The sequence below is a fragment of the Callorhinus ursinus genome, unplaced genomic scaffold (genome assembly GCF_003265705.2).
Source record: "Callorhinus ursinus isolate GAN/ISIS: 27379988/994484 unplaced genomic scaffold, GSC_fseal_2.0 scaffold3, whole genome shotgun sequence".
In the NCBI taxonomy this organism is placed as follows: domain Eukaryota; kingdom Metazoa; phylum Chordata; class Mammalia; order Carnivora; family Otariidae; genus Callorhinus; species Callorhinus ursinus.
The window spans coordinates 25,793,288-25,816,687 of record NW_027397065.1 but is presented as its reverse complement, the minus strand read 5'-3'; the positions used below and the strand labels follow the sequence as shown (position 1 = coordinate 25,816,687).

At 39.6% G+C, this 23,400-nt stretch overlaps 1 protein-coding gene across 5 annotated transcripts in view; it reads right to left on the bottom strand.

The window, feature by feature from the left end:
* The window catches only part of CAMK4 (calcium/calmodulin dependent protein kinase IV), a 325,141-nt gene that overhangs the window by 234,646 nt on the left and 67,095 nt on the right, over nt 1–23,400 (bottom strand). For 2 of the 5 annotated variants that reach the window (XM_025866881.2, XM_025866882.2), the window contains exon 1: nt 423–661. The exons of 1 other annotated variant lie outside the window; for it this stretch is intronic. In XM_025866881.2, the coding sequence (XP_025722666.1) occupies nt 423–583 (161 nt within the window). In that variant the 5' untranslated portion in view covers nt 584–661. Of the gene's footprint in view, nt 1–422; nt 803–1,476; nt 1,606–23,400 lie in introns of those variants that run through there. 2 more of the 5 variants (XM_025866880.2, XM_073889130.1) reach the window with 2 other exon arrangements.

The window sequence follows — 23,400 nt, the reverse complement described above, 5'->3', positions numbered from 1 at the left end:
GGAGGGGCACCCTCCTCCCCTACCCCAAAAAATTACTAGACAAACAAGACCCTCTGGCAAGCTATAATCGTGAGCAAAGACACCAGTCGGGAAAGCAGGGCCCACGTGTGGTGGGAGCTGTCACCCAAGGGAAGTGGCAGCCGGCGAGGAGGAGGGAGCGAGGGTGGGAGAGTCGGGCTGCTGCTCGCAGCTGCGCCGGCCTGGGCGCTCCGAGAGACACCCGACTCCCAACTTGAATGTGCTTAGCTCTCTCCTAGACACTAGGCGGGGAGAAATCAAAGGACAGGGAGGCTGGTTCCCGCATCCCCGGGAGCAGTCCCTGCAAAAGGGACTACCCCGGTGCGCGCCGTGGGCTTCCCCAGAAGCCCGAGCCCGTGCGCAGTACGCGCGGCTCCACCAAGTCCAGGGCGCCCCCGTCTTACCGTCCCAGCTCTGACTCCACCTCGAAGAAATCGCTCAAAGCATCTCTGTTGGAACCTTCGATCCAGTAATCCGGGACGAGGCTCCCGGCCCCCGGGGCCACACTGGCGGTGACCGAAGAGCAGGACGAGGCGGAGCACGAGGGCACCGTGACTTTGAGCATCTTCGCGGCGGGACTCCGGAAGCCGCCACCGCTGTCGCCGCCGCTGCCGGAGCGAGAAGCCCCGCCGCCCGCCGCCGCCTGCAAACGCAGGAGCGAGAGGTGGCGTCCTTCACACACTCGCACACACCCACCGCCGCGGCCCGCGGCCGCCGCCGCCTCCCCCCAGCGCCTCCCCCCCGGCTCCCTGGGCTGCGCGCAGGCTGCAGCTCCCTTCCTGCACACTTGGAAAGGAGGGAGGGAAGGAGGTTGGGAGGAGAAGGGAGCGAGGAACTAGGAGAGGGTGTGGAAGGAGAACCCAGTCGCCACCAGCCTGAGAGGAGAGGCGGAGGCACTGCAAAGGAGAGAGATTCCCTCCCCCTTCGCTCCCTCCCTTCCTCCCCACCTCTCCTCCTCCCTCCGCCGAGCCTTTCCAGCCCCCTCCCTTTTTTCCTTTCTCCCTCCCAGGCTGTGGCTGCGGCGGTGCGGGCTTTGGGCGGCTCCGGATGCTAGGAGCTTGGGGAAAGCACGAGGACCAGAGCATCATCCCACGCGCCCTACCGCGGGAGCTGGGAACCTGGAAGGCACAACGCGCACAGTGGGACGCTCGCCCCAGGGGTGGCGGGCGCCCAGCTTGCTCTGGGAGCACATGGGTCTGGACCACCTAGCAGCAGAAGAGTGAGAGAGGGACCTGGCTGTCGTCGGCGCTACTCATCCTTCCCGGAGCGCGTCTAGGTGGCGAGTCCCTCCCACCTATCACCAGCTAATTAGCAATCCCCGGTTCATCCCTCTATCAAAGCTTATATTGGCAGCTGGGGAGGGTGCCCTGTGGTCGCCGATCTCCCAGGGCTCCTGTGCCCGCCCCCGTGATAGCTGGAGGACAGGGAAGCGCCTGGGTCCTCACTGACCTGACTCACCTTTGAGTGAAGTCTTCAGTTGGAAGAGACGCTGCTGTGCTGCCGCCGACACTGCCCCCTTTAGCACTGTTAGCGCTCCTGAAAGGGCAGGTGTTTGCTGAGTCCGGTTCACTCTCAACCTCTGAAGGTTAGAACAGAAGTGATCCAGAGAATTACTGGTTTGGAAGGGCCCTGTGGAAGCCTTACGGGGGGATCGGTCACCATTCATGACAGAGAAGATTGCTACATTTAAAGCTCGTGACTCTTCCAAGGAGATGTGTCCCATCACAAGCACCCCAATGTTTGTCTGTCAACCTTCACACTGCTCTTCTAAGTACTGGTTAAATGTATACCATTTGTATTTCTACTCTTGAACTTTTTTCTTTCTGGATTTCAGCAAAGACAAACAATAATCAGTCATGTTCTGTAATAAATATATATAAAAATAGTTATTACATCAACCTCATTTCTGGCTAAATAACTCTAGGCCCTTTCTTTAACCTTACTTCACAGGTGTTACTTTCAGTACTTTTTTTTTTTTTTAACTTTCCTCCAACATGCAATAAACTCTTCTCACATGTCCCCATTCCTGATAACACCAACAAACAAAGTCCAGTATTCTCCTCTAATTTATTGATTTATTTCTGACTCTTAAGAGCTTTCATGCTATATTGGTGAACTACCCTCCCCCCAAAAAAACCATAAAAAACAAAAACCAAAAATTAAGCAATTAGTGATAGGAATATGATCCTTAGTTGATTGGAAATGAAAAAATAAATATAAAAACTATCCCTCACAGATAATTTTATGAAGATGAGCATATGCTCAATTTACAAATGGCCTACAAAATAGCAAGCATATGTAGATTCATACAAATTCAGTGAAATAATGAATTCTTTGGTGAAAGACTGAAAATGCTTATACAACATTACTTTTCAGAGAATGAATTCACTAATCTTCATGTTAGAAAATCAAGTTCATACTCAAAGCAAGCTAATAAAGCTCTAAAGTAAATTCTAGTTCTCATGAAGTAAGTTTCCTTTGGCTTGCACTGACCGGTAGAGGAAAGGCTGGAGTAGTTGCTAGGCCATTTTTATTCACACTTCTTTGAGGCAAGTTCTGAAGTGGCAGCACTGCATGTATATACTTGTCTGTTGTGAGCAATTCTTTGACAACGTAAGTCCAAAGCAAGCATATTACATTGAAAGAGATGATAAGTCTTTTTACTCTTGCTATTTTAAGGAAAAATAGCCAAAGAAACACCATTTCATGGTATAGAAGAAATTGCAGAACTGATATTTACATTCAACACTGGTTTAGTCATTTGATATACCTATGCTTTTCAAAACTGACTTTTGTAAAAGTGCTATTAACTGATGTTTCAAAAGAGGGTACCTGGTTTAATAAATCAGTTTATGTTTATTTAAAAATAGAAGATGAAAATAAATATTATCTTAAGACAAGTGGAACAGGATTGAATCCATATGATTCATCTTCACTCCTTACGAAATATCATTTAAAATGATCGGAAAGAACAAAGGCATATATCCACAAAAAGAAAGACAGAAATAATATCAACTAAATTCCAGAATCTAAGAACAGATGGACAAATGGTAACTGACTTAGAAGACTGGATATACCTGAAACCTAGATTCAAAATGGGAGAAGCCAAAGAGAAAAAAATCTAATTCTTACCACAAAATTCCAGATATGCTCAGGAATTGAGTACCAGATCCTTCTAAAGTTGGAACAGAAAATAAAACATCAGTTGAACACTTTTATAAGAAATTTCTTAGGCCCCTACATTTCTTCTTCCACCATTCACAGCCAAAAAACACACTTCCCAAATCCTTGGAAAAGAGAGGAGATTTAATCTTTGAAAATGTTGAACAGAAAATGAAATGTTTTTATCACAAGGTACAGCTAAGACCATATTGAAAATAGAGGGATTCATGAAACTCTACAACAAAATATGAGATTTCCAGGTCCATTAGGCTCCCAGAATGCTGAAAAATGGGCATATATCTATCATATCCCCAGCCATACAAGAAATTAAAGGATTCCTCACTAAGAAAACTAAATAATTCAAGGAGAAAGGGACCTATGGATACTGACAATTAGGATACTTCCCGACAACAAAAATCTAATTTTTCTCAACACCTTACAGTGAAGCCTATCATTGAATAGGCCAAGGGATCCAAAGCTTCTTTTTTTTTTTTAAGAATTTTATTTATTTATTTGACAGAGAGAGACAAAGCTAGAGAAGGAACACAGCAGGGGGAGTACGAGAGGGAGAAGAAGGCTTCCCGCTGATCAGGGAGCCCGATGTAGGGCTCGATCCCAGGACCCTGGGATCATGCCCTGAGCCAAAGGCAGACGCTTAACGACTGAGCCACCCAGGTGCCCCAGATCCAAAGCTTCTAATTGCCTATTTTTTGTCTCACTCAAACATGCATGGATACGGTTCCATTCTGGTATGGCAGAGTAGCTGGTATGACTAAACCTCCTGTATATAACAATTATAATCTCTGGATTAAATATAAAAAGGGTTCTTTAAATGTGCAAAAGTTCCAGCAAAATCAGAAAACTGAAAATTATGTAACCCACAAAAGAAAGGAACGTTTCTGAATTAGATGCACATTTATTTAGCTTTTCCTCTGAGGGCTCTGCAGGCAGCACAACTCTTAGTAGCTTGAGGTGTCAGAAAACAGAATTCAGGGCTGGCAGAGAGGCTAGAAATTGAGGAGTTCCAAAAAGGAGGGAGCACAGTGAAAGAATCCAACAATCTACATATAAATTGTGCTCAAATACTAGGCTAATCTTTGAACTACACATATATGTGGGACTCCAAGGAACTCAGCAGAAAGCACAAAGCATTAACTAGAAGGTTGAAAAGCTGAGAAAAAATTTCAGCTGTTCCTTACCTCAGGAGAGAGACATGGTTTGGAGTATGAGTTTCACCAAGTTTAACTGTGTGTTACAAGAAAGAAAGAAAGAAAAAAAAACTCTTTAAGATAACAGAATCCAGAATCTCTGCAAGGAATCATTGACAATCTGGTATACAATTAAAAAAAATATTAGATATGTGAAGTGGTAGAAAAAATTGAACCACAGTCAAAAGAAATATCAACAAATAGAAATCAACATCAAGATGATTTAGATAGATTGGTATTCACAAAGGATTTAAAACAGCTATTATAAATATGTTCAAATAATTTTTTAAAAAGATAATCACAATGAGTGTACAGATGGGTAATACTATTAGAGAAATGGAAACTACTCAAAAGAAAAAAATTAGAAATTTAAAAGCTGAATGGGTAAACTATCTGAGATTCGAAAAAAAAATCACTCAAATTGCTTACAGAAGAGTGCAGATTACAGAGGAAATAGTGGGTGAATCTGAAGATAGACTATGCTATCTAACCTCCAAGAGAGTCCCCCCCTAATCATCTCCTGATAATCATGCCTTTCTGAGTTCACCTACCACACTGAATCAGGGTTGACCTATGTGATAAATAGAACATGGTGGAATAAGGGTATGTGACTTCTACAGTCATAAAACCATTACAGAATTTGCCTTGATCTCTTGGATTGCTCATTCCAAAGGGAAGCCAACTTCCATGGGATTCTCAAACAGCTCCATGGAGATGGTAATGTGGAGAGAAACCAACTTATTAACCATGTGAGTCAGACACCATAGAATTAAACTGCCCAGCCCCAATCAAACCATCAAATGACTACAACCCAAGCCAACATCTGACTAAAACTTCATAAGAGACCTGAGCTGAGCCACACAACAGTTCAGAATTTCAGATAATTCAGGATTTTCTGAATTCACAGAAACCGTAGGAGATAAATGATTACTGCTGCTATAAGTCACTAAATTTTGGAGTAATTTATTTTGCAGCAATAGAGAATTAATAATACCATAGCTATAGAAATTATCCAATCTAGATAGCAATAACAACAGAGAATGAAAGCAAAAAGTTGGGAAAAGGGGGGGGGCAAGCGTCAGTGAATTATAGAACAATATCAAGATATCTTACATATCACTGGGTTCCCAGGAGATAGAGAGAAAGGACTGGGGCAGAAAATTTATTTGAAAAAAATGGCATAAAGTTCCCCAAATTTTGGTAAACAACATCAACTTATAGATTCAAGAATTTCAGAAACCCAAACAGAATAAGTAAAAATAAAATCACACATAGGCCCATCTAAGTCAAATGCTTAAAAACAACAGATTAAAAAAAAAAAACAAAACCAAAACAGTTTTGAAAGCATCCCCTGCTGGGGGCATGGGGGAAAAAGAGAGAAGTAAGTATATTATATATTATAGGGAAGTAATAATACAAATGACAGATGACTCCTCCTCAAAAATAATGTAAGCCAAAAACAATGGAATGACACCTCTAAAGTTATTTAACTTTGAAGATACTTAACTACAAAAAACAAAACAAAACAAAAACAAACCCATAGATCCAGAATTCCATACTAAAGGAATTTTTTTTGAGGGGGTAGGGGCAGAGGGAGAGGGAGAGAGAGAGTCTTAAGCTGGCTCCATGCCTAGCACAGAGCCCAATAGGGGGCTCAGTCTCACAACCCTGAGATCATGCCCTGAGCCAAAATCAAGTTGGACACTTAATCAACTGAGCCACCCAGGTGGCCCTAAAGGAATATTTTTAGGCTGAAGGGAAAGAAACAAAATGAAAACTTAGATATACAGAAAGGAATGAAGATAGCAGACATGGGATATACATGTAAACAGAAAAAGCTCTAGTTCTTATTCTCCCTTTTATTTAAAAGAAAACTCATGGTTTAAAGCAAAAATTATAATATTGAATTTTGTGGGTTATAATATATGTAGAAGTAAAATATGATTCAAAATACTATATATAAATCCTTCTATATAATGTTGAGGAAAAGACAAAATTAAGTGACAGAATGCAGATCAGTGGTTCTCAGAGGCCAAGACAGGGTAGACAATTGACCAAAAATGGGTTTGAGAGGATTTGGAGTGGTAGAAAGTTTTATATCATGATTTTGATGGTGCTTATGATTTTATTATGTGATTTGTCAAAACTCTTTAATTATACTTTAACAATTGATGTATTTTATTGTATGCAAACTGTATCTAATAAAGCCAATTAAAATTTATAGTAACTATGTAGCCAATTCTTTAACGTAGCCCAATCAAAAGTCCATAAATACTGAAAAGGAAGAAGTTAAACTGTTGCCATTTATAAATGACTTGATGTTTTACACAGAAAATCCTAGGATTTGACTTAGACTACTAAAATTATTAAATGAATTTGAAAAGGTCACAGGGTATAAGATCAAAATAAAACTATCAATTGTATTTTTAAATACTACCAGGAAACAATTGGAAAATGGAATAGAATACAAAAGCACAAAAATAATCTATGGCATAATCTACCAAATATTGCTAAGAGAAATAAATGGAATGATATACAATATTCATTTACTGAAAGACACTATATTAACATGTCAATTATCCCCTAATTGGTGTATAGGCTAATTTTAGTAGTCTTTGTCTGTAGAAATTGAAGTTTATTCTAAAATGTGTGAAGAAATACAAAATACCTGGAATACAAAAACAATTCTGAAAAAGAACAAAGCTGGAGGTCTCACTCTTTTGAATTCACAACTTACAATAAAGCTACAGAAATGAATCTTACAGAAATGAAAACAGTACAGTATTGGTGTAAAGACAAAAAGAATAGGTCAACAGAACTGAATAGGGAGTTCCGTATATACATGTAGTCAATTAATTTTCATAAAAAGTATCAAAGCAATTTAATGAGTAAAGGAAAGTCTTTTCAGTAAATAGTACTAGAACAACTGGATAAATACATAGGGAAAAATGAAGCTCAATCTTTTCCTCAGAGGCAAAATTAATTTAAGATGGATAAGCCTATGCATATGAGCTAAAACTACAGTAGCACTTCTAAAAGAAAATACTGAAGAATATCTTCAGGAACTTATAATACATAAAAATATCTTAGACAAGACATTGTGGGCTCTTAAACATAAGAGAAAATATTAAAAATGGAATTTATCAAATTTTAAAACTTCTGCACATCAAGAGACAAAATTAAGAAAATACAAACACAAGACACATACTGAGAGTCAATATTCTTAATACAAATATCTGACAAAGAATATGTATCTGGAATACGTAAAGAACTCTTAGAAATCAATACAAAGATTAAATAAAAACAATTAAAAGACTTCTGGTTTCTGCTTAGGATGTAGAGAACTGCAAAGAGCATTGCTCCAATCCTTATACTACAACAAAAAGCCAAAATGCAAGGTCAAGATGTTCTTACCCCTTCACAGAACTGAGGTCACAGAACAAACAAGTAATCTAAAATCTTAGGACAGACAGGTGTCCACGGGAAAGATGGCAGTTGCTTACCTGTGGCAAACATAGCCACAAACCAGTAAAAATTATTTATGAAGAGTTAACAAATTGGGGATGTTGAATGTGGGCTTACAACAGAATGTGAAACCAACCCCCTGGGCATAATATATATAGGAGGAGCTCACACCTTCTTGCAGGTTTTACTCCACTGACTCTACTGGGCCCACAAAAAAATGGTTGAGGGGGCGCCTGGATGGCTCAGTCAGCTAAGCGCCTGCCTTTGGCTCAGGTCATGATCCCAGGGGTCCTGGGATTGAGCCTGCATTGGGCTTCTTCCTCAGCAGGGAGCCTGCTTCTCCCTCTGCCTGCTGTTCCCCTTGCTTATGCTCTCTCTCTCTCTCTCTCTCTCTGACAAGTAAATAAATAGAATCTTTAAAAAAAAATGGGTGAGAGTCCTGAGAAAGCATGCCTCATGGTGCAGACCTAGAGGAAGAGCACAGCAGCTACTAGTAAGGGGTAGAAAACCAGCCATGACCTTCTCCCTTATCTTCCCTATGGAAAAAAAATAGCATTATCCTGCAGGAGAGGGGAGGCAACAAACATTGTCACCTTTAGGCACTGGCACAAACCCACAAGAAAGGGAACAGAAAAATCCCTCCTCCCTGAAGGGAGAGGCAGGAATGCATCCTGAACACGGAACTACAAATGGTGAAAAACCTAGAGCTCTAAGAAGGTCACATCCCCGAGACACAGGGCCTAAGACTAAAATTTAATCAGAACAACAGAGAATGTCCCCTCTGCTCCCCACCACCAAGCTAACAAGCCACAGTGGAATACTTCAAGAGCACAGACCTTCTTTGTGGCATAGTGCATTTGGAAGACTTAAAGCTAAGGGTTGGGCAGAGAGAGAGAAAAATGCTAACAAAAACCACCCCCCACATTAAAGAAAAGATAACTGGTAGAGAAATATAAAACATGTTGTGCAGTGAGGCTAAGCATTGCATGAACAAACTGCAAATCCAACCAAAATCCTCACTAGACTAACTCCAACTCCCACACTAAATGCCTAGTAGAAGGGAAGGCATACCTATTTATAGACATAAAATCTATTTACCACAGTTTCCACTGTCCAAAACAAGATGCACAACTTTCAACACAAAATTATGAGGCAAACAAAGCATCAAGAAATAAACATACTGTTAAGAAACAAAACTATAAACTGAACCAGACTCAGATATGATGGGTATGTTAGAGTTATCTAACAAAGATATAAAAATAACTGTGAATATTATGTTAAAAATTCTAATGGAAAAGGTGAAAACTTTTAAGGTCAGTGGGAAATTTCAGTGAAGAAATGGGATCCAAGAGAAAAAATCAGACAGAATTTCAAGAAACAAAAACCCCCACAGTAATATAAATGAAGAATATCTTCAACACACATATATCACTGGTTAAACAAATAGTGAATTTATAGATAGGTGAATAGAAATTATCCAAATTGAAACAAAGAATACAGCATCCAAGACCTGTGGGATAATTTTACACAGTCTAATGTATGCCTACATAGAATTCCAGAAGGAGAAGAAAGAGAGAACAGGAAAAAAAAGTATGAAGCAGTAATAGCTATGAATTTTCCAAAATTAGTAACAGACATCAAACTACAAATCCAAGAAACATATCAAATATTATATACATACATAAATATTTGTATTATATATGTGTGTATATACATACTAATATACCACCGATGCATATTATATTTAATCTGCTGAAAACAAAGACAAAGAGAAAATGTGGAGGCAATCAGGAAAAAGACACATTGCATACAGAGGAAAAAATGGTAAGAATTACAGTAAACTTCTTGTCAGACAAGAAAGATGACAATGCAGTGACATCTTTTTTCCTGTTATTCCTATAGTGGTATGTCTTCTAAACAGTTTTATTGAAGTATAATTGACATAAAATAACTGTAAATATTTAAAATGTACAATTTTATATGCTTTGACATATGTATATACCTGCCAAACCATCACCACAATCAAAATAGTGAACATATCCATTACCTCCAATCCTGGTGCTCCTTTGTAATATCTCCCTTCCGTCTCTCCTTGCCATCCCCCAACCCAAGAAACCACTGATCTGCTTTTTGGTGCTATAAAGAAGTTCACATTTTCTAGGGTTTTTTATAAATGAAATTACAGTATTCATTATATTTTTATCCAGCTTACTTTTTAAAGAAACTGATATAAAGATGGGGTGTTTTTAAAAACTATATATTGTCACAAAGCTTAGTACTCTGCCTTATTTATTTCTATTTTCAATTTCCACTTCTCAGAGGACAGTTTGGGTTTTCTGAATTATCATCTAAATTTCCCAGATTTCCAGATAATTGCAGAGCTCTTTTCTTTAGCTAGATAATCTTGCTTCTCTTGCTTTGTTCATCTTTCCTAACACTTCCTGGCTTTGAAAAACAGTGATCTTAGCATCCATCTCAAGAAATTAGAAACAACAACGAAAAAGAGATTATATGCAAAAAAGGGAAATAAGCTAAAAAAAGATGATAGGAGGGGAAATTGATAAGGTAGAAAACAAATATATCATAGAAATACTCAGAAACCCCAAATTTAGTTCTTTAAAAGGACCAATGAAATTGATGAACTTCTGGTGAGATGATCAATAGAAAGAGAAGAGACACAAGTAACAAATATTGGGATTAAAGCAGGGGAAATTACCACAAATTTGGTACATATTTAAAGAGTCATAAGAAGATATGGAAATATGAAAATCTGACCAGCTCTATATGTATTAAAGAAACTGAATTTCTAATGAAACCACACACACAAACTTTAGACCCAGATGAGTTCACTGGTAAATTCTGCATTTTAAGAAGAAAACTCTTACATAACCTTACACAAACGATTCCAGAAAATTAGAAAAAAAGAATAATTTTTTAGAAGATTTTATTTATTTATTTGAGAGAGAGAATGAGAGAGAGAGAGAGCACGAGATGGGGAGGGTCAGAGGGAGAAGCAGACTCCCTGCTGAGCTGAGAGCCCGATGCAGGACTCAATCCTAGGACTCTGGGATCATGACCTGAGTTGAGGGCAGTCACCTAACCAACAGAGACTTCTGGTGCCCAGTTCTTTTAAAAAAAAAAAATAGATTTTATTTATTTGAGAGAGAGAGGGAGTGCACATAAGCGGTAGCGGGGGGGTGGAGACGGGCAGAGGGAGAGGAGCACATTCCCCGCCAAGCAGGGAGCCCAATGCGGGGCTCGATCCCAGGACCCTGAGATCATGACCCCAGCTGAAGGCAGACACTTAAGCAACTGAGCCACCCAGCGCCCCAGAAATAATTCTTTACTTACTTTTTGAAATGAGGATCAGTTGGTTTACAAGGAAAACATTTTCAGGCCAGTATTGCTCATGCACTGAATTTTTACAAACTAAGCAATATACATAAATTACACTATATCATGACCTAGTCTGGTTTATTCCAGGAACTCAAGGCTAGTTTAATATTCTAAAATCAACTATATATTTCACCCACATTAGCAGACAGAGGAAGAAAAAGCATATGGTCATCTCAAGAGATGCAAAAAAAATGATAAAAGTCCACTAATTACAAAAACCAAAAAGACACTTAACAAACTAGGCATTGAATCTGCAGCAAAAATCAGACTGAAAGGTAAAATGTAAAGAATTTCCCTCTGAAATCAGAAATGACGAAAACATACTCTCCACCACCACTTCTACTTTTATTTAGTATTGGACAGTAGGTCTTAACCAATGCAAGATGGCAAGATTTAAAAAAAAAAAACTAAAAGAAATAAGTACTGAAAAGAAAGATTTGTTATTATTTATAGATGATAGGATTGCTTATGTTGAAAATCCAAAAGAATCTATATTAGAATTGAAGAGTTTATTGTCAATAAATACAAAGTCATGCAAAATTCAGTTTAAAATTGTATTTCTGTATATTAGCAAGAAATAGCTAGAAAAGAAAAATTTAAACTTTACTATTCAGCAATAAAAATAATAAACTCTTAACACACACAGAAACATGAGTGAGTCTCAAAAACATTAAGCTGAATGAAATAAGTTAGATTCCAAAGAGTATGTACTGTATCATTCCATTTATTTGAAATTCTAGAAGAAAAAGTGAAGGTAAAATGATCCTCATGGAGATAGATATATCTTGGTGCTATAAACACTGAAATTTTCGGGAAGAATAACCTAGTTACCTACAAAGAAATAATAGTCAGAATTTCATCACAGTTTTCTTCAGTAACAGTGGATGCTCGAAGACAATGAAGCAATCACTTCAAAGTTCAAAGAAAAACTGATTTCAGGGGCACCTGGGTGGCTTGTTGGTTAAGCATCTGACTCTTGATCTGAGCTCAGGTCATGACCTCAGTGTTGTGAGATCGAGTCCCACCTCAGGCTCTGTATTGGGCTCCATGCTGGGCATGGAGCCTGCTTAAGATTCTCCCCCACTTCCACCTCTCACAATCTCTCCCCCTCTGAAAGAAAAGAAAGGAAAAGAAAAGAAAAGAAAAGAAAAGAAAAGAAAAGAAAAGAAAAGAAAAGAAAAGAAAGAAAAGAAAAGAAAAGAAAAGAAAAGAAAAGAAAGAAAGAAAGAAAGAAAAAGAAAGAAAGAAAGAAAGAAAGAAAGAAAGACTGATTTTGAATCTATATGCTATGCCCAAGTTAACTAGCATTTCAAGTGAAGCAAAATAACAGACATTTCCAAATATTTAGGGACTCAGAAGATTTATCACCCATTCATCCTCTCAGAAATAATCACAATAGGATGAACTGCAATAGAACATTTTATATGTACAAGACAGTGACACAGAATACAAGAATGCTAAATGAACAAAAAACTAAGTTTTAAAAGTTATTAGTACAAATAATGTGGGTTTATATAATACATAAGCAGCACAAAAGAAAGGTTAAGAGAAGAAAATATAAAAGTAGACTACAAATCCCATCCTTTCCAAGCAAAGAAGAGATATTCTGATTAATCAGACATTGATAGCAAGTTAGAAGGCTAATGGACATTGATATCAAGTTATAAGGTTAATATATGTTCAAAAATATAAGGATAAAAATGAGAAGAATAGAAAGTCTTTATAGTTTTCAAACCACAAAGTCAGGGGAAGAAAGTTTGATAGAGAAAAGACAGAGGAATGAAAAGAAACAGAACAGCATTATAAAATATTTAAAATGGCAGTCTAGTGGATGCTGTCGTGCACTGTCAAGGATGCCTCACTCAAATTTAGCTCCTTCCCTGGAAGCAGCTTGCATCTACTTACTCATCCCATACTTTTTACCTCAACTTAAGACACCTCTGAAGGTCCCATCTTTAGAGCTCCCTGCAGGATTGGTTGAAACCTCTGGGACAAATTCATCACAGTTCAACTTCTCCTTCTGCTCAGTACTTTACTTATTCCTTCATAGGCATTATTCCTGATTGCTCCCCAATACATTTTGTGCATGCCTATCTGTCTTCTATACCTCAACAAATGTTTCTAAGGGGACCAGATTTCAGACAGTTGGTGCTAAATGGTCCAAGGAAGCAGACTTTAAAGATGGAATTTTGGTAGCCAAATCACTCACCAGCTGCTTAACAATGACGATCCCATTATTAGTAGTGAATGGAGTACAGTAGTTCCTGGCATACTGTGGCAACATATTCTGATTACATATTGTTGCATAACAAATAATTCCAAAGCTTATGGCTGAAAATAACTATTTCATTATTTCTCATGATTCTGTGGGCTCACTTGGGCAGTCTCCAGCTTCAGTGAGGTCAACTGGGGTTGCAGTCATCAAGGAGCTTAATTGAGCTCATTCACATGGTTCAACTGTGAGATCACCTGGGACTGGCGATCAAAATCCCTACAAGTGGGCTTTTCACAGCATGGCAGCTGGGTTCCAAGAGGGAACATCCCAAGAACAAGTGTTCCAAAAGAGAGGATGTGGAAACTGCTAGGTCAATTAAAGCCTAGGCGAAAAGCATCACTCATTCCATATTTTATTGATCAGAGCAATCACAAGCGTAAGCCAGACTCAAGGGTAGAGGAAATAGGATGTGTGACATATACATGTAGGATGCCATGAAACTGGGGTCATCTTAGGAGACTACCTACTGCATAGTATAACTGTTAAAATTTCATTAGTGGTGAACTGAGATGGGATCATAGTAGAAGGAAAAGCACTGAAGGGTGCAATGTCTCAAATCTTCAGTGGGTTTGAGGAAAGTCATAATTATAAGGACAATGGAATCACACAGATTTTGTTGAGTGCACCAAGCACTGGAGAAAGAAAATAAAAAGCCACCAATGATTAATCACCAATTTAAGGCAAAATGGGAAAGATTAGAGGATCTCCGTGGCAGCTTTCGAAGAGAATCTCACATCCTGCAACAAGACAACAGAAAGAGTTGTGAATCAGGTACAGGACTTAATTATAAAGATAGCTAGCTGCAGAGAAAGATAATTCTCAATCCTGGAAAGTCTGCTATACCAAGGTCAGGCCCTTTATCAAAACAAGTGGGACTCTGAGTCTTGGTATGGAACCATCTTGGTTGATGCACTGGAGAAACCAGAAACCTCAGATTTCCCTGGACCATTTGGCCCATAAAAGTGGCCTACCCACCTCTCCCTAATAAAGGCTGTTACACCTCCCTTGCTTGGAAATGATACAAAGGCCACCATCTTGTAAGATAGTAAGCATCCCACCCAGTACCTATCCTCTCACCATCCCTCCTGGTCTCCAGACCAATAACTAGGGTCAAGTCACAACATAACACAACATATCAGGGAATTGCTGAGGCTACTATACCAGGAAAGGGACTACAGTCTGAAGGAGCTGTAGGACATAGTCAACATGGAGTGGCACAAATTTGGATCCTGAGGTTTCTGAATCAAGGAAATCAGAACATAAAATTGCATAAGGGAAGAATTTATGAGCATGGGAACTGCTCCTTTTGATACTGGATTTAAGCCCCAGGTGGAAATCTGTATGTTGAGCCACAAAGAAAATTATCATTATTCAAAAAGACGAATCATACAGGATAAGTTTTCTTTTCAAATTGCAGTAAAATAAGAAACTAAAAAAAATAGCAGAAAGACTCATGCACTTGTAAATTTTTAAACACCCTTCAGATAAAAATAAAATTGAAGTTACAATTATAATTTAAATCCTTTATAATGACTAAAAATGAAAGCACTAATTATAATTGTGTAATGTAGTCAAAACAGTGCTCACAGAAATATTCATAACTTTAAATGCAAGTATCAGTAAACAACAAAGATTGAAAAATAAATGAGTTAAGATTAGGGGCACCTGGCTCAGTCGTTAAGCGTCTGCCTTCGGCTTGGGTCATAATCCCAGGGTCCTGGTATCAAGCCCTGCATTGGGCTCCCCGCTACGCGGGAAGCCTGCTTCTCCCTCTCCCACTCCCCCTGCTTCTGTTCCCTCTCTCATGGTGTCTCTCTCTCTCTCTGTCAAATAAATAAATAAAAATCTTAAAAAAAAGAAAAGAAAAATAAATGAGTTAAGATTATGTAACTGGTATTTTGAACTAGCAGAAATTGATAGGATGCAAACATAATACAAATTTATTTTTTCACTATCCTCTTAAATCCATTCTATTGTCTTATTTTTCCCCTCTCAGATAAAATATTGAGAAAAGGTCATAGCTTTCCTGGTTAATTTTAAACAGTAAAAAAACAAACAAACAAAACTTCCATTCACTTATAATAACTATTACAATTTTATTTAAATAATTAAACTGTCCATTTTAGTGAAATAGTCTACACTGGAATTTTAGTTAATGCTTCACTTTTCTCCTCCCCAGCTCAGGTTCAGTTCAGACTGAAATTCTGCAGAAGAGGGTAGGGTGTGTATGGGAACTTCTGTCCTTGCTTTCTCAGCTCCTCCTCACTCAAACCCACACTTTTAGCTGTGATATTAGGACTCTCCAGGGTTGGATTTGGGCAGGGTCAGAGATGGGATAAGGAGGTAATGGGGAATAAAGGTCCGACTTGATAGAGGAGGGGTGTTGTGATATGAGAGTGCTCTCTGGGCTTGCTAAATTTTAACCGCAGGCCTCACGGGGTATTTCTGTGGGTTTTGTAGATTTCTTCACCAGGAACATCTAATTGTAGCTCTGTTGATGTGGGTAGAGCTCTGTTTCTGGCCTGACCACTTAAGATTTTGCTGTCAGATTCAGTATCTAAGGTTTCCTCCAGCCTCTTTTCAGTCCATTCATCCAAATCATTCCCATTTGTATGACTCACATCTGTCTAGGAAAACACATGCCTCTCTTCAGCCATTGTGGAAGCAGGCACCTCTCTTTGCTCCTCCCCAGGAAGATAGTTGTAGACACATACTTTCTGCTTTTCATTTTCTATAAGGCAGACCAAAATCAAACACCAGGGGCAAAAGGGAAGCAGGGATATAAAATTCCACAAGAAGGTCTCTTAAAGTCCCTCTAACTTGTCCAGAGGTTAGGAGTAACATCACTGCCACCCATTCACTCCCCACATTAAATATTGAGGGAAGTGTGGCTGGACAATATTGCCAAGTGGCAACAATTCCTCACAGTATCTTCTTTTCCCTGGCTCTCCAACCTCAATCCTTTCATCCCCTCAGGTTGGATTTAGGGCCAAGGATCAAAAAACTGCTTTTCAGCTAGTATTTTGTCAACTGTACATAGATGAACTATCCCTTCATTTAGAAATATAGGGCTTCTTGTCCCCTATTATTTTGCTTTTGGCCTTTGGGTTTCAGACAAAATGAGACAACCAATATCTGACTTACTTATCCTGTCACACATGTAACTTAAGAAACCGGAAAAAACTGACAAAATAGACCAAAAAGAAGTTAAAGAAAGGGGGGGCGGAGCAAGATGGCGGAGGAGTAGGGGACCTGGATTTCGTCTGGTCTCAGGAATTCCACTGAATAGGGATCCAAACCATTCTGAACACCTACGAACTCAACAGGAGATTGAAGAGGAAAGTAGCAATAACTCTCTGAACAGAGAAGCGACCACTTACTGGAAGATACGACGTGAGGAGAAGTGAATCTGAGGCGATATTCGGGAGGATAGATGGCGGGGGAGGGGGCCTCCGTTGGCCGCTACTGGCAAGTGATAGAGCCGCGGAGCACAAAATCGGAACTTTTAGAAGTCGGCTCCGCTGAGGGACGTCGCTCCAGTGGCTAAGCGGGAGGTGGAACCCTCAAGGGACAGTGTGGTCTCAGGACCCTCGGGGTTACAGAAAGACCAGGGTGCCTAAGTGCGGCAGAGCTCCCGGGTATCGCAGCGGGGAAGCTGGCTGCAGAGACGGAGTTGAGACACGGGCTCTCAGCTCGGGGTTGCCATAAACTGTGATCCGCGGCCCACTCGGGCCACTGCTCCTCCAGCAGGGACCCAACAAGCAGCAGATCTGGGGAGACTCCCCTTCCTCCCCCGGGAGGAGCGGCACGGGAGCGCACCGCAGATCTGCTGGGTTTGGAGACTCTACACGGGGTCAGGTGCCAGAGATAGAAACGCTCAGTCACAGGCCCGGTGAGCACGGAGTGCGGCCGGAGACCAGGGAGACAGGAGTGACTGACTGTTTTTCTCTGGGGGTTGCACTGAGGAGCGGAGCCCCAAGTTCTTGCCTCCTCTGGGGCACAGATTGGGAGGCCACCATTTTCACTGTCGTCCTCCAAAACCATCCGGAAAGCTTGCAGGGAACAAAAGCTCCTGAGAGCGAACCCAAGCAGCTTGCTTAGCCGGGACCGACAAGGGCGGGGCAATTCCGCCTCCCGCAAAGACATTTGGGAACCACGGCAACAGGCCCCTCCCCCAGAAGATCAGCACGAACAGCCACCAAGCCAAGACCAAGTTTACCAATCAAGGAGAACAGGAGAACTCCAGCGCTAGGGGAGTATTGCACATAGAATTCATGGCTTTTTTTTTACCATGATTCATTAGTTTTTCAAAGTTAATTTTTTAACTGTTTTTTTAATTTCTCTTTTTCCCTTTTTCAACCAACATCTTATCAATCCCTTTTTTAAAAAAACATTTTTTATTTTTCATTTTTCATTTTTAGTCATATTTTATCCCTTCATAAAAGTTACCCTTATTTTTGGCATATATATATATGAGTTGTTCTCTCTTTAAAATTTTGAGATACAGTTTCTTCTAACAGATCAAAATATACCCTAAATCACTAGTGTATGGCTTTGTTCTAGTCTCCTGCCTGATCACATTCTCTCCCTTTTCTTTTTAAATCTTCTTCTTTCTTTTTTCAAACAACTTCTTATCGTATCAATTCCTTTTATAAAATCTTTGATAATTTGCATCTTTACAGTCATCTTCCATCCCTTCACTCTATCAACCCTTATTTTGTACATATATAAGTCTTTCTTCCTTTAAAATTTTAGGAGGCACTTTTTTCTAACAGACCAAAAAACGCCCAAAATCTAGTCTGTGGCACTGATCTATGCACTAGCCTGATCATATTTGATCATATTCGGGTTTTTTTTTGTATTGTTCTGTTTTTGTTTTTAATCTTTTTGTTTTTGTTTTTCTTTCTTTCTTTTCTCTTTCTTTTTTCTTTCTTTCCCCTTCTTTTTCCCTGGTTTCAGGTCTTTTCTGATTTGTATAGAGTATATTTGCTGGGGACATTGTTAACCTGTTAGCATTTTGTTCTCTCATTCATCTATTCTCCTCTGGACAAAATGACAAGACGAAAAAAATCACCTCAGCAAAAAGAACAAGAGATAGTACCATCAGCCAGGGACCTACTCAATACAGACATTAGTACGATCTTGGACCTAGAGTTCAGAATCATGACTTTAAAGATACTAGCTGGGCTTGAAAAAAGCGTGGAAGTTTCATAACTTTCTGGAGAAATAAAAGAACTAAAATCTAACCAAGTCGAAATCAAAAAGGCTATTAATGAGGTGCAATCAAAAATGGGGGCACTAACTGCTACGACAAATGAGGCAGAAGAGAGAATCAGCGATATAGAACCAAATGATGGAAAATAAAGAGGCTGAGAAAAAGAGAGATAAACTACTACAGGATCACAAGGGCAGAATTCAAGAGATAAGCGATACGTTAAGATGAAACAACATTAGAATAATTGGGATCCCAGAAGAAGAAAGAGACAAAGGGGCAGAAGGTATATTGGAGCAAATTATAGCAGAGAACTTCCCTAATGTGGGGAAGGAAACAGGCATCAAAATCCAGGAGGCACAGAGAACCCCTCTCAAAATCAATAAAAATAGGTCAACACCCCGATATCTAATAGTAAAACTTACGAGTCTCAGAGACAAAGAGAAAATCCTGAAAGCAGCTTGGGAGAAGAGATATGTAACCTATAATGGTAGAAACATTAGATTGGCAACAGACCTATCCACAGAGACCTGGCAGGCCAGAAGGACTGGCATGATATCTTCAGAGCACTAAACGAGAAAAATATGCAGCCAAGAATACTATATCCAGCTAGGCTGTCATTGAAAATTGAAGGAGAGATAAAAAGCTTCCAGGACAAACAAAAACTAAAGGAATTTGCAAACACGAAACCAGCCCTCCAAGAAATACTGAAAGGGGTCCTCTAAGCAAAGAGAGAGACTAAAAGCAGCATAGATCAGAAAGGAACACAGACAATATACAGTCACAGTCACCTTACAGGCAATACAATGGCACTAAATTCATACCTCTCAATAGTGACCCTGAATGTAAATGGGCTCAATGCCCCAATCAAAAGATACAGGCTATCAGATTGGATTAAAAAACAAGACCCATCAATATGCTGTCTGCAAGAGACTCATTTTAGACCCAAAGACACCCCCACATTGAAAGTGAGGGGGTGGAAAACCATTGACCATCCTAATGGACACCAAAAGAAAGCTGGGGTGGCAATCCTTATATCAGACAAATTAGATTTTAAAACAAAGACTGTAATAAGAGATGAGGAAGGACAGTATATCCTACTTAAAGGGTCTATCCAACAAGAAGATCTAACAATTGTAAATATCTATGCCCCTAACAAGGGACCAGCCAATTATATAAGGCAGTTAATAACAAAAGTGAAGAAACACATTGACAGCAATACAATAATAGTGGGGGACTTTAACACCCCCCTGACTGAAATGGACAGATCATCTAAGCAAAAGATCAACAAGGAAATAAACTTTAAATGCCACACTGGACCAATGGACTTCACAGACATAATCAGAATATTCCATCCCAAAGCAACGGAATACACATTCTTCTCTAGTGCCCATGGAACATTCTCCAGAATTGATCACATCCTAGGTCACAAATCAGGTCTCAACCTGTACCAAAAGATTGGGATTATTCCCTGCATATTTTCAGACCACAATGCTTTAAATTAGAACTCAATCACAAGAGGAAAGTTGGAAAGAACTCAGATACATGGAGGCTAAAGAGCATCCTAGTAAGGAATGAATGGGTCAACCAGGAAATTAAAGAAGAATTAAAAAAATTCATGGAAACCAATGAAAATGAAAACACAACTGTTCAAAATCTTTGGGATACAGCAAAGGCAGTCCTGAGAGGAAAGTATATAGCAATACAAGCCTTTCTCAAGAAACAAGAAAGGTCTCAAATACACAACCTAACCCTACACCTAAAGGAGCTGGAGAAAGAACAGCAAATAAAGCCTAAACCCAGCAGGAGAAGAGAAATAATGAAGATCAGAGCAGAAATCAATGAACTAGAAACCAAAAGAACAGTAGAACAGATCAACGAAACTGGGAGCTGGTTCTTTGAAAGAATTAACAAGATTGATAAACCCCTGGACAGACATATCAAAAAGAAAAGAGAAATGACCCAAATCAACAAAATTATGAATGAAAGAGGAGAGTTCACAACCAACACCAAAGAAATACAAACAATTATAAGAACATAGTATGAGCAACTCTATGCCAGCAACTTAGATAACCTGGAAGAAATGGATGCATTCCTAGAGATGTATCAACTACCAAAATTGAACCAGGAAGAAATAGAAAACCTGAACAGACCTATAACCACTAAGGAAATTGAAGCAGTCATCAAAACTCTCCCAGCAAACCAAAGCCCAGGGCCAGATGGCTTCCCAGGGCAATTCTATCAGACATTTAAAGAAGAATTAATACCTATTCTCCTGAAACTGTTCCAAAAAATAGAAATGGAATGAAAACTTCCAAACTCATTTTATGAGGCCACCATTACCTTGATCCCAAAACCAGACAAAGACCCCATCAAAAAGGAGAATTACAGACCAATATCCTTGATGAACATGGATGCAAAAATTCTCACCAAAATACTAGCCAATAGGGTCCAACGGTACATTAAAAGGATTATTCCCCATGACCAAGGTGGATTTATCCCTGGGCTGCAAGGCTGGTTCAACATCCGCAAATCAATCAACGTGATACAATACATTAACAAAAGAAAGAACAAGAATCAAATGATCCTCTCAATAGATGCAGAAAAAGCATTTGACAAAGTACAGCATCCTTTCTTGATCAAAACTCTTCAGAGTATAGGGATAGAGGGTACATACCTCAATATCATAAAAGCCATCTATGAAAAACCTACAGCCAATATCATTCTCAATGGAGAAAAGCTGAGAGCTTTCCCCCTAAGGTCAGGAACGTGGCTGGGGTGTCCACTATCACCACTGCTATTCAACATAGTATTAGAAGTCCTAGCCACAGCAATCAGACAACAAAAAGAAATCAAAGGCATCCACATTGGCAAAGAGGAAGTCAAACTCTCACTCTTTGCAGATGATATGATAGTGTATGTGGAAAACCCAAAAGACGCCACTCCAAAACTGCTAGAACTCATACAGGAATTCAATAAAGTAGCAGGATATAAAATCAATGCACAGAAATCAGTGGCATTCCTATACACCAACAACAAGACAGAAGAGAGACAAATCAAGGAGTCGATCCCATTTACAATTGCACCCAAAACCATAAGATACCTAGGAATAAATTTAACCAAAGAGGCAAAGGATCTGTACTCAGAAAACTATAAAACACTCATGAAAGAAATTGAAGAAGACACAAAGAAATGGAAAAACGTTCCATGCTCATGGACTGGAAGAACAAACATTGTGAAGATGTCAATGCTACCTAGAGCAATCTACACATTCAATGCCATCCCCATCAAAATACCATCCACTTTTTTCAAAGAAATGGAACAAATAATCCTAAAATTTGTATGGAACCAGAAGAGACCCCGAATAGCCAGAGGAATGTTGAAAAAGCAAAGCAAAGCTGGCGGCATCACAATTCCGGACTTCCAGCTCTATTACAAAGCTGTCATCATCAAGACAGTATGGTACTGGCACGAAAACAGACGCATAGATCAATGGAACAGAATCGAGAGCCCAGAAATGGACCCTCAACTCTATGGTCAACTCAGACAAAGCAGCAAAGAATGTCCAGTGGAAAAAAGACCGTCTCTTCAACAAATGGTGTTGGGAAAATTGGACAGCCACATGCAGAAGAATGAAACTGGACCATTTCCTTAACACCACACACAAAAATAGACTCCAAATGGTTGAAAGACCTAAACGTGAGACAGGAGTCCATCAAAATCCTAAAGGAGAACACAGGTAGCAACCTCTTCGACCTCAGCCGCAACAACTTCCTCCTAGAAACATCGCCAAAGGCAAGGGAAGCAAGGGCAAAAATGAACTATTGGGGTTTCTTCAGGATAAAAAGCTTTTGCACAGCAAAAGAAACAGTCCACAAAACCAAAAGACAACCGACAGAATGGGAGAAAATATTTGCAAATGACATATCAGATAAATGGCTAGTATCCAAAATCTATAAAGAACTTATCAAACTCAACACCCAAAGAACAAATAATCCAATCAAGAAATGGGCAGAAGACATGAACAGACATTTTTCCAAAGAAGACATCCAAATGGCCAACAGACACATGAAAAAGTGCTCAACATCGCTCGGCATCAGGGAAATCCAAATCAAAACCTCAATGAGATACCACTCACACCAGTCAGAATGGCTAAAATTAACAAGTCAGGAAATGACAGATGTTGGTGGGGATGCGGAGAAAGGGGAACCCTCCTACACTGTTGGTGGGAATGCAAGTTGGTGTAACCACTCTGGAAAACAGTGTGGAGGTTCCTCAGACAGTTGAAAATAGAGCTACCATACAATCCAGCAATTGCACTACTGGGTATTTACCACAAAGATACAAATGTAGGGATCCGAAGGGGTACGTGCACCCCAATGTTTATAGCAGCAATGTCCACAATAGCCAAACTGTGGAAAGAGCCAAGATGTCCATCGACAGATGAATGGATAAAGAAGAGGTGGTATATATACACAATGGAATATCATGCAGCCATCAAAAGGAATGAGATCTTGCCATTTGCAACAACGTGGATGGAACCGGAGGGTGTTATGCTGAGTGAAATAAGTCAATCAGAGAAAGACATGTATCATATGACCTCACTGATATGAGGAATTCTTAATCTCAGGAAACAAACTGAGGGTTGCTGGAGTGGTGGGGGT